Source organism: Falco biarmicus, chromosome 2 (genome assembly GCF_023638135.1).
Source record: "Falco biarmicus isolate bFalBia1 chromosome 2, bFalBia1.pri, whole genome shotgun sequence".
NCBI lineage: Eukaryota > Metazoa > Chordata > Aves > Falconiformes > Falconidae > Falco > Falco biarmicus.
Window position 1 is genome coordinate 63,851,893 of NC_079289.1, and position 12,045 is coordinate 63,863,937.

General features: G+C 50.0%; 1 protein-coding gene across 4 annotated transcripts in view; it reads left to right on the forward strand.

Annotated features, from left to right (window-relative positions):
• The first annotated feature begins 5,058 nt into the window (after positions 1–5,058).
• ARHGEF7 (Rho guanine nucleotide exchange factor 7) overlaps positions 5,059–12,045 on the forward strand; it is a 125,957-nt gene continuing 118,970 nt past the window's right edge. For 2 of the 4 annotated variants that reach the window (XM_056327737.1, XM_056327738.1), the window contains exon 1: positions 5,062–5,335. In XM_056327737.1, the coding sequence (XP_056183712.1) occupies positions 5,171–5,335 (165 nt within the window). In that variant the 5' untranslated portion in view covers positions 5,062–5,170. Of the gene's footprint in view, positions 5,336–12,045 lie in introns of all 4 variants that reach the window. The other 2 variants (XM_056327736.1, XM_056327739.1) reach the window with 2 other exon arrangements.

Below are 12,045 nucleotides of genomic sequence, written 5' to 3' on the forward strand. Positions count from 1 at the left end.
CTTTTTCAGGCTTTGTTTCACCAGGGCAAACAAGCCAAGCTCCCATAAGATCGCTGTCAGTCTTCTAATGACTCTGTTTCAGTGTGGTTTAATTTTTCCGGAACATGAGTGTCCAAGTCCCTGTGCTATACTCCAAATGAGGTTTTACTAACAACTCTGTAACACCCTTTCTTACCTTTACTCTGCCCAAAATCCTTCGTTAGATACATCCTAGAATCCACTTTGCCCTTTTTATGGATGGTTATGTCAGTCCTCCGTGATCAGAGCTCTTTGCAAAAGTATTAGAGCTTGCTGTTTAAAAAATGTCACAGATTCATTAACTTCAAGGGAGCTGTGACAACTGCCACCAGCTGGGGATCTGCATCTGATATTTCAGCTTGCAGGACACAGCTTTCTCTGTGGCTAGCCTGAAACGGTGGAACTCACTGCCAACTCCCCTCCCCCAAGACCTTCCCCAGGGGAACCACAGATTTGCTTCCACCCGGCTGGCAATGTTAAAAAAGCATTTAACTTCATCTCATGCTAACAAAATACTGGGCAAAATTTGGCAAATACTATTCATTCAGTATGCATGTGTTAAAATCTGAAAATGTCAGCTTCTTTTTTTTTTTTTGTTTAAATGCAAAACATTTTCAATCATTTTAGCCATTTTGATTTCTAGCCATTCAATTCTTGTCGTTCATTTCTTACCCAGTCCTCATTAAGTGTGAATAAAACTTTCAAAATGGCAATAAAAATAGATTTCTTTCTGTGCAGAGAGCCTATGTGTGACTGCACTGCTGCCTATTGTCCTTCTTCATTTCTTTCCTTCTCAGGTCTATCCTTCATGTTCTATCATCTGTGATTTAGACTAAGCCCTTCATGGCAAGGACCTTCATTTTATATTTGCCCCTTCCTAAAGCAGAGACACTTATTGTTGGTTTCTGAAAGTATAAAGAATGTAGCAGATCAATGCCATTATCCTGAACTGCACTTAGAAGACAAAGGCAGCGTAGCTGTTGAATTGATGCTCTCAGGAGCACGGAAGCAGAGCTACATTTTGGGCTATTGCAGACTTGCCAGAGGACTCTGCGGATATTTCCAACTAAAGATCATAGCCAGGGTAAAAGCTACAAAAGCACCCATGACTGCAATAAAGCTTATAACACAGAGAATTGTCTTAGTTACCCCATCAAATGAAGCAGACATTAATGACAATTTCGACTGCTAAGACTAGGATAGCCAAGGATCTGGCAGCAGCCTGGGCTCTGAACTCAATCAGAGCGTGGTATCAGTAGGCTGCACTGATTTTAAATAAAGACATGGTGACAGTATTTCTGCTTTTGAATAGACCCTAAAGGCACTTGCCCAGGAAGCAGTAGAGCAAGTGGAATAGAGGCTTTAGACATTTGAAATCCATGTCCAGGGGAAATAAATTTGGGAACTGAGCTCTGGAGCATCTCTCTCAGCTAAATGCTTTAACCGTGTCCAGCATCCCTGTTTTCCCATAGACCGTGCACCAGGTGCCTGCAGCCCCCCTGAAAGAAAGAGGTTTAGAATCACCTTTCCCTTTGCTTTTCTCTTTTGGGGACTGGCTTGGATGTGTCTGCATTCAGCACACTGCATACTGTGAACCCTGTTTGAGAGGCCCAAGTCTGCCTGGCCACCCACCACGCTGCCCTGGAGCTGAGCACTAAAGCCCTGAGCATCACACTGCTGTTGCCCCTGCTCTAGGAGTCCCACATTTGTGTTCCTGCATCAGTACTTTACCTGCATCCTGTATGGCACTCATTTATTTATGCTTGATTGACAGGCTTCTCAGGACTAGAATTTTGCATCTGCCTATTAAACTACTTTGCAGCTTGGAAGATAATGAAATAATTGGTTCTCTGTTGTGTTTTTTTCCTCCATTGTCACCTGTGCCAATACCACAAAGCTCACGGATCTGCCTTCCCAAGTTCACCAACACCATCTTTGACATATAGATTTTAACTGACACCTTCAGCTGACAGGTGGTCAATCAACAGCAAAGAGGGCTGGTGGTACTGAACTCGTGATAGCTGGTTTCAGTAACTGCAAAAGACTAGCTCCCCTGTGAACCTTCGGATACTTTTGAAAATCAGGTTTAACTAGACATGGAACTATATCTCCGAGTTTAATACAGAAGTGTTGCTTTGCTGGGGTGAGGTTTTCACTCAGAGGGACGTAAACCTCCCTAGGCTAAAACTACAGAGATAATTACCTATAGCATGGGAATCCCAGCACTGCGATTGATTCGGTATGACCCCTATATAGCTAATTACAGATTGTCAGGGCAATTTCTGTTCAAGCTGGACTGATATTTAATTAGTCTCCTCCCCATTAAAATCCTGACCTCAGTTTGGCACCGGGAAAGCAGAGAGTCCTGTATCCGGCCAGAGCATCTCATTGCTGTGCTGGGGCATGCAGACAAGGTATTAACAGCTGGAAATGAAAATGAGAGTCCAAAATGAAGCAGCAGCTTTCTCTACTTGCTATTTTCTTCCTCTCCTGCTCTCTCTGCTCTAAAACCTCTTGCTCAGGCTAAAAGACTAAAGCCCACACAAGTACAATTGCCTTTTGGAGCCTTTTAGTTAATTCATAGCACAGAATAGAGGAGGTATCTCTACTGGTAACTTTCTGGCCAAATTGAAAACTGACAATTTACTCCTGCTGCTTTGTCTTTCAACCACTTGCTAATCCATGGCAGAAAGTTACCTTCTACCTCGTGCCTACCTGGTTTCCTTAGTAACTTCTCATAAGAATATGACAAAAGCTTGGAAAAGACCAAATAAATTGTCGACTGCTTAATCTTTATCTATAGAAAATTGCACTGTTAAATCTGCTAGATCTCTGCCAAAGCTGGCTGACATATTTCGTAGGATATTTCTTTCTCTCTTGTTCAAAAAAAGGGTCCAGATCTTAAACCCCAAAAAACCCCAACAGAACATAAAAATCTGTTTGCTTGTGTAAAGAGATTTAAGACCTAGAAGTTACCTGAACCTGCATGCGTGCTTCACATCTATTCTTTATTTACAAGAGTCAGTACCAAAATTACTTTCTCAGCTTTGAAGATACTTAAAAAGTTTTGCAGAAAAAGGTGCTTCAAATCACACCTTGATGCCTTCAGAAAGAGTTCAGATTGCTTAAACATTATCAAAATGGGTGGTTAAATAAAGATATGATTAGTTCATGATTCAGAAGCAAAAGTGGGACCAAAGTCAGGACAGAGGAGAATCAGAACAGCTTTAATTGTGAAACAAAGAAGAAGGAGTGCAGATCAGCAAAAATTATGTATTTCGTTCTTTGTGTTACTTCAAAATTCCCACGATGGCACAGGTTCCACTTGCTGGATGGTGCGGATGCAGGATACCTGTCTGTCCTACAAGCTTGTGGTGTAGACGGACAGTACTGGGACATGCAGGAGGGCAGGATAAAAGAAGGGCACAGTGCAGAGGTTTTGGGTGGTTTCCAGTAAATACCTTGTAGGGGAAGGTCTGACAAGGAACGAAGCCAGAAGGGATTGGCATGCTCCTAAATCTTTCGGGCACTTTCACTTTTCTCCTCTAAAGATTTGGAAATGGTTCCCCCACCTGAATCAAGCTTCTTTGAAAGATCTCCAGGCAGGCCATCCAACATGGCTTTCTGACGGCAAAAAATTGCCATGTTTGTGTTCTTCATAGCTAGCCAGATGTCAGGTAGGAAGCTGTTGCTCAAAATATATATCTGAAAGGGGCAAAAGGAAAGACAAGAGTTCCAAACAGTTAATGCTAACAAATTTTAAAAGAGGCATCACACCTCCAGCATCAGCGTTTAAGAAAACTAGCTTCTATTACAGCTTAGAAGGGAGACGGGATGTTGGAGCTGGGTTATGTTGCTGCAAATCCCAAAGCACCTCTGTCTTTTAGAGGAGCGGGTGGGCTGGCCCGCGGGTCGGGGGGGACTCTGGACCAGGAGGTGAAGCCACCAGACCTGCTGCTCAGGGGTGGCGGTGGTGGCGGGCGCGGGGAGCCGGGCTGGAAGGGGAACCACCGAGATGAGTTCAGGGTTGGCAACATCCCCTCCAATGCTGCCTTGAAGGCGGTTTTGCCCCCGGAGGGGGTCGGGTGGGGTGTGAGGGGAAGGGAGGCGAGTGGGGGCCGTGGCGGCGTGGCCTCTCCTGCAGGTGTGCGGCAGCAGGGAGGCTGACGGCAATGGGGGGCCCTGGGGAGCCCACGCCAGGTGTTAGGGAAGCAACGCTGACCGCACGCAGGGCCCGGCCGGAGCAAAGCCCTGAGGAATGGGTTGTGCCAGAAGCAGCAAAGGGATGCTGTCACGGCTCCCGCTCCACCTCAGGTCGGGGTCGGCTGTCACCGCTCCATCTCAGGTCGGCTGTCACAGCCCTTCTGAGCGCCTCACCAGGGCGAGCTGCGGGGCCGGTGGCGGGGGTGGCGCCTGCCGGGCCGAGGCTCCCAGACGGGCTTCCTAGCGCCCGGGGACGGCTAGCGGCTAGCGGCTGGCGAACGCGCGGGCCGCGCGGACGGGACCGGTGGGGCCGGGAACCCGCCGCCCGGGCTCCCGAGGTAGGTGGTACCAAATGAGCCGCCCTCAGCCAGGCGCTGCGCGCCCGTGGGGGCTCGTCCCCTGCGGGACGGCTCTGAGCGAGGAGGAAATGAGGGGCCGGGGAGTCCGGCAGCTGCCCCCCGCCCCCGCGGGAGGCCACGGCCGCCGGTCACCGCCTGCTCCTTCCCTGCGGCGGCCGCCTCCCGGCCGCGGGCGCCCCGCGCCCCGCTGCGCGCCCGCGGAGGCGCCGTCCGCCCGCTAGGGGGCAGCCGCCGCCCACCCCTCGGTGCGGGTGCGGGTGCGGGTGCGGGTGCGGGTGCGGGTGCGGGTGCGGGGCGGCGCGCGCCTCTCCGCGGGCGCGCTGCCCCCGCGCGGCGGGGCCGCCCGCCGCCGCTGCCAGTGATGTCATGGGGCGGCGGCGGCGGTGGCGGCGGCGGCGGCGGCGGGGGGGGGGCGGGGAGGAGGCGGCACTGCAGCTGCATGTGTCTGTGGCGGCGGCGGCGGCGGGGCCGGGGCGTCGTCATCTGCATTCACATGGGGGCGGCGCCGGGCTCCGTCTGAAGCCCCCGCCCGGGGAGACACAAAACCCACGCGAGGCGCGGGGTGCCGCGACCCCCGCCCCGCCGCCGCCATGAATTCGGCGGAGCAGACCGTTACGTGGCTGATCGCCCTGGGCGTCCTGGAGTCGCCCAAAAAGACCATCTCCGACCCCGAGGGCTTCCTCCAGTCCTCCCTGAAGGACGGGGTGGTGCTCTGCCGCCTGCTCGAACGCCTGCTCCCGGGCACCATAGACAAAGTAAGTGCCCGGCTCCCGCCGCCCCCCGCCGCCCTTTGTGCAGCCGGGCCCGCCGCCCCCGGACCCGGCCTCGCCCGCCGCCGGGCCCCCCGCTCCGGCCCGCCCGCGCGGGGGGAGGGGACCCCCGGGCCCGGGGGGTGAAGAGCGCGGGAGGGGGCAGCCCCGGGCCGGCGCCCGGGGGGTCCGGGGCTGAGCGGGGAGCGGCAGCGGGCAGCCGGGCCGAGGAGGGCTTCCCCGCCAGGGCCACGGCTTTGCAAGTGTTTTGCATAAAAAAATGCGCCGCTCTCCAAATCGAAGATCCTGGACATGCATGGGAGAAGCAGGGGGTTTTTTGGGGTGGGTGTGTGGGGGGGGGGGTGGGGGGGGTGGGGGGTTATGGACCTTTTCTGGCATGCCACCAGCCGGCTGCAAACTTGGCTACGCAACTGCTGGAATAGTCGGTGCCTCACCTCACTGGGGAGGTGATTCAGCTCATCCCCGCCAGCCTCTGAAGGACATTGTAACGTTTGATGGTTATTTTTCTTGGAGGCTGTTTTGGTGTTGTTTGGGTCTTTTACTGCTTGCTAGCCCGTGGAAAAAAAAAAAAAAGAGCTCATTTTTTTGGGGTTGAAAAAAATGCATCGCACCCTGTTCTGCCTTGCGTTTTAAGAAAATGTGCTCTGTCAGGTAACTTTTCTGTGCTATGTACGCGTACGTAATTCCCGTCGTGGCTCAGCCAGTCGGGAGGGTTCTGGTTGTTGGTGCTGCGCCTCGAGACTCGGGACAGTGCCCTTGTCTCACCTGGTGCCTGAAAACGCAGCGCGTAGGACCCACATCTTGGCAGAACTTTCCTTGTGAGCCAATACGAGGTGGTGGAGAAGAGATCGATGAAGGTTGTCTGCTCTGTTGGTGGGAAAACTCCCTGCTTGAAAATAACACCATATTTTTGACATTTTGCAGTTGGCAGACCACGCATTGGAGCCTGCTGGCAGTGGGCTTTTGTTACCTTTTGTGGCTTGCTTTCAAGTAGTCTGCTGACCCACAAGGTTGGAAACCAGTGCCTTCAGCTCAGTATTGGGCTGTCTCCCTTCAGTTCTTCAGTTTGCCGCCGACTTGGGGTTGTTACTGTTTGATGTTGTACCGTAGTATGGAGGTCCTGGCTCGGACTGGAGTCCTACTCTACTGGAATGTAGTAAGTGGGCTCCTGCCCCTACTAAATTCACAAGCAAATTAGGAGGTGGTGTGGGAATACGGAAAGCCCAGGGGAGCCCACAGTACTGTTGATGGGTGATGGAATTGATGAGAGTGGGGGCAGTGTGTTGGCATCAGTGTGAGTGTGGGTAACTCGAGGTCCTCTGCGGTGGCCGGTGGAGCTAGCTGGGACAGCTGAAGCCACTGCTGCTGCTGCCAGCTCTCCCCCCCACCATTTCCCCAGAAGTGGCTGTTTGGGCAACAGAGCTGAAAAGGATGCGCCTGCTCCTCAGGCGCTGCAGCTTTGCTGCTGCGGTACTTGAGGTGCAAGCTGCTGTCCAGGGCGCTGGGCTGTAAACTGTGGCTCCGGAGCAGGTAAATGTCCTGCTCCGCTGTCCAGGGTGACATGTGTGATGTGGGGATGAGGGCAGGGACCCCCTCAGCATAGGGATCCCCTGCCTGGCTACTCACCTGCTCAGGCAGGCTCTGCCCATCCCTCCTTGCTCCCCAGCTCTCTTGCCTCGTGGCATCAAGCCCAGGGAGGATCTTGGCAGCCCATCCCACTGCACCACACCAGGCATCCTCTCTGAGCACCTCTCCAAAATCTTGGGCTTTGGGTCCTGAGCTTTGGGGCAGAAAAGGTTTTCCCCCTTCTGCAGATGTCAAGGCTAGTAAAATGGGGTCCAGAACTGGGAAACTGACTCTACTGAACAATGAAGTAAATAAAAAAGCATGACAGAAAGAACTGTTAGAACTGCGTTTACCAACTTCACGTGCTGTTCTGTGTGTGGTATAACTAGGGACAGCTCAGTTAGCGTGAATGAGAGGCGCTCATTTCTTTTTATGTCAGAGGAGCGAAAATCTCTGATGTTGGGGCAGGGCACCCCTTCGCAGCACCTGCACCCAGAGGAAGGTTTGCAGAGGGGCACAGCTCCCCACAGCCTACCCTGCCACCAGCCTGGCGTGCCAGGAGCTGTCAGCGGGGCTTATCATGGACCTCGTGGTGCAGAGGTGTGGGGTTTGCAGGGGGTGGTGTGCAGGCTGGGCCGGCAGCCAAGGCGGGAGGAACGCTGGTGCTTCGCAGCCTCCCACCGCCCCGAGCCTGCCCCGTGTTGAGCAGGGTGCTGGGATGGGCGGCTGCTGGAGGACCCTGCTGACCTAGTGTGTCTCCGCTGGCTTTGGCTTAGCTAAAGTCTGGGGAGAAGTTTGTTGGTTTTTTGTTTTGTGTGGGGTTTTTTTGCTGTTTTTTTAGAGGCTCTTTAGATGCATCTGAGAGACTTATGAATTAATTTTCCTATCCAACTTATGAATTCTTTTTCTATAGACTTGGGAATATATACCACATACTTCTTTCATGCTCTCAGCTACCATTATAGTCTAAGCTATTTCCATGATACTTTATTTTTTTCTAATAAAAACTTAAAGAATTTACATCCATCCCTCTACTGTTATTTTTCAAACTCTTTTGCAACTACTGTTCTGTTATGTAATTTTTTAAAATATTTTAAAATATTGAGTGCATTTTAAATACGAGCCCTTTTGTTCCTTACTTATTCTGAAAGTCTGCACTTCAACTGGACATTTTTGAAATCTAAATCTAAAAGATAAAAAGTTTGTTGCACAGATGTAGATTAATTCAGTTCTTAAAATCATTTGAGTTCATAACTTTCTATAAATATCTGACAGCAGCAGACACTTTGAAGACTCACAGAGCTCATTTTTCTGTAAATACAAAGTAGTAACTAAAACCAAAGAGAACATTAAAAAAATTACAAATTATAAATAAGAGGGATTGTTTATCAGTTTGGGTTTTTTTCAGATGTTTTCTAGAAAATGCTATAAATACATTTATTTCTTTCAAAAACTGTGTAGAAAGAGGATTCAGTATCCGCAGGAATGCAATAATGTGTATTTTGGCATTTTGTGCTTTTTAAAGCCTCTGGGTAGCCCGAGACTGATTAGTAGAAGGTTTTTAATAAATAAAGGTTGTGTGACCATAAAAGGAATCAAGCACTTAAAGGTCAAAGAACAGATTTTTCTAAAGTCAGTACAGCAAATCAGAGGGTTTTAAGGCTGGTTAGCCTGTTTTTCCTTTAGATCGTTGCGTATTTGTATACCATCCTTGCACAGAATAACATACAGAGCTTCTTGTCAGGAAGTTTTGGCTGCATTGGTTTACATTACAGTCATCTTCTATCTTAAATGACAGCAAAGGACAAATACTAAATTCACCAGATTCCAAGAACTCTGAATGAAAATACTTTGGGAAGTAGTGTTATTACAGACTGTTTCTCTCATTTTTGGAGTCCCATTTAATGTCATTTCGCATTTTGAGAGAGACCACGACAGGGTAAAACAAAATAGTTGGGTTAGGCAGTGCAATGGTACGGCTCAATAACCTTACCCTGAACATAGGAAAGGGACAAAAGGGAGAGCAGTTAATTAAAAAAACAAATCCAGAAAACCCCAACAAAAACCCTAACAGCTTCCCTTGCCCTGATCAAACCCAGCCATGTCTTAGTTTTTTGAAGCACAAAGATCTGTGCTGAAACACACAGGTGGGTTGATCTGCTCTAAAAGATGGGGAGTTGCTGAATTCGAGCAGTTTGAATGAGAAGCCATGGTTTCAGGTTACAGGATTTCAGCCCCGCGCTGGAAAATTGAGTTACTTTGATGGCAGGGGAGAGGATCCCCGTGGAAGCATTGCAGTGCAGTTGTCTGCCGCTTAGATGCTTTTCCTCACAGAGATCATTTTCCAAACAGATTCCTCCATCGCAGACCAGTTTGACCCACTTTCGACGTTGTAAACAGAGATCAGAATTGGAGCGGGAATTTTCCTTGTCATATGAGGCTTCGCGCTCCATTAAGTTTTGTTTGTACTTTCATTTTTGGTCAGCTGTTCGACAGAAAGCATCATTTTGAAGACAGCTTTGTTCCGTTCAGGGAAAACAGGGAAGACGCATCAGGGGATGTGATGCAGCAGCCATTTGCCCCCCCCGTGGTTCCCCCCCTCCCGTTAGGGGCTTTTGGAGGGGGTGGGAGCAGCTGGTTCAGTGCTTTGAAGCCAGGGGATGGGGAAGCATGCTGGGTGCACGGCTGGGTCTCGCGTGCCCTGGCTCCCCTCCATCGAACAGACCGTCCCCAGCCGTCGCACCGAGCGCAGGACTGAACAACCCAGAAGCTGCTGGGCTGTGCGTGGGAGGCTGATCCGAACTGCAGCCGCTTCCTCTCGCCGCTCCCGCGTCGCTGAGGCGTGAGGGGAGCAGCGCGGGGCTGGCCCCGGGAAAACATACGGCGTGCCCTCGCTGGCGGAGGCTGGTGTGCGGCTGGAAGAAAACTTTGTTCGCCTTGTGGAGGCTTAGCACCAGCATCAACATCAATTTGATTGTTAGTTGGGGTAGTATCAGGACTGACGGCAGCACGGATTAGGGTCTTTTTATAAATACCTCGTGTATTAGTATGGTTCTTTTTTTTAATGATGGAGGTCTTTGGCTAAATGAGGCGTTCTGAATTGCAATTTTAGGAAGAGATTAACTCTACGCAACTTGCAAGACAAATGAGTTGCTGTGTATGACCAAAAGCACTGAAAGAGAATCAGAGTCCCCAAAAGGAGGGTTTGGGCTGCCACATGCGGCAGCCATTTCACCAGCCTTGTCCTCGCAGTGGGTGTGTGTACCTACAGCTCTGGAAAAAATGGGAGATTTTATGTTCACTGGTCTCTGATTTCACATGAATATGTCAGGGCTGAGTACTTCTGACCTGTTGTGACAAGGTGTGACCTGACTGTAGTATTTCAAGTGTTGCAAAGGGAGAAGAAAGGGAAGATGTTTGGGAGCCAGAGCTAATAACAAGTGTTGATTTTTATGCCCCAGTACCTTTTCAAAGGGTGCAACGCTGGCTGTGAGCTGGTTGTGGAGCCCAGGCAGAGCTCAGGAACTGTGGTGAGCACCCCACCAGCAATGCAGAGGTTACTCCTAAAGTAAGCGGTTGCCAGGTGCTCGTTGCCTCCAAGCAATCTGAATTTAGGAAATTCTTCTGGCAGGATGGGTCTGCCCCTGCAGCCCTGGTGAGGCTCTCGGGGTCTGCCTGGCTGAACAAAAGGACTGTCCTGCCTTGCTCACTGGAATGATGTTGCATGGTCCTGGTGTTACAGCAGCAGCAGGTCATCGTAGGACTAGACCTGGGAGGCAGGAAGCAAAATCTGCGTTTTAACGTGCATATGCTCTCTCCCCCTGGCAGGAGTCCTTACATAGAGCCTCCCGGGAGATTATTGTGCTTCTGGCAAGAATAATCCGTACTGGACAGCTGTGCCTGCCATGGCTGCATGCTTGGGGAGTGCTGGCGTACGTGCACATGCTGTTGCTCCAGGGTGGAAGCACTGCAGGGGCGAGCCAAGCACCAGGGGAAAGTTATCCCAAGCAAAGTCCTTACAGTGCCTTTTTCCTGAATACACACTGTTACACTGTTCTTGTAAGTGTTACAGTGAGCTTCTTACAGCGTCGTTTGGTCCTGTTATGGAGTTGTCGTTGGCTGTGTTGTCATTTACCACGTTACTTCTATTGCCTTGTGAGAGCGGTGGTGCAAGGATGCAGTGAAAGAGAACGCCCATGTATTTCTCACCTATGCACTGGCTCTGTAATTCTGGTGACTGGCATGTTATCCAGAGAAACACAGTCTGCGTGTACACGCTGAGGAAGCAGAGGACTTGCATCTGTGTTTGCTGTCTTTTTCCTTGAAAATCGGACCCTGTTAATGCATAAGGGTCTAGACTGAATTAAATGAGGGCATGCCAGGTCCCGAGAAGAGGGGGCAATTAAAGAAACTGTTGGTGATTAAATCATTTTTGTGAGAAAATACAGAAAGATAATGTAGTTCTGCAGGTCTTATTCTTATTAATATCCTTTCAACAGTTTCTAGATACGTTTGTGCAGAACATGGACAACAGAATAGACAATTTCTTAGCCCTCAGGTGCTCTACTGCTACCCAGACCATTGTCTGAACGTTGTGTCTGTGTGGGGAAAAGAAAGAGCTGTGGGGATGCCACCAGCACCCTTCCTCTGGTTACTGCTGCATGCTAGTGGCTGAGGGCACCACATCATTTGGCTGAAAATGTTTAAGATTGTAATTCAAGCTTTAAAAAAACCTGGAAGTCTGGCTTTAAAATTGAAGTTTACAAATGGTATATGTATGTAAGTGTATTTATTCATATATATATACCCATGTACTCGAATAAAATCTGGCTTTGAACCACTGAAGGGAATTCAATATACATCTTTGTTAAATAATTGTAATTAGTCATTACCTGGTGGCTGTGATTTGCAGAGCTGGAACCTTAACACATTTCAAGCATGACAGGGCTTACAAAAATACTGCGGGCTGGCAGCATGGAAGCAGCATCAGTCTTGCACCTTGGCTGGCTGAGCTTTACTCCCTGATCCTCAGCCAGTGTGACATTCCTGTGCTCTCCTTGACTTCGCTGCATGAGCAAAGCCACCTTCTCTCCATATCTCTTGGTACAACAAGGTTGCTGCCATCACCC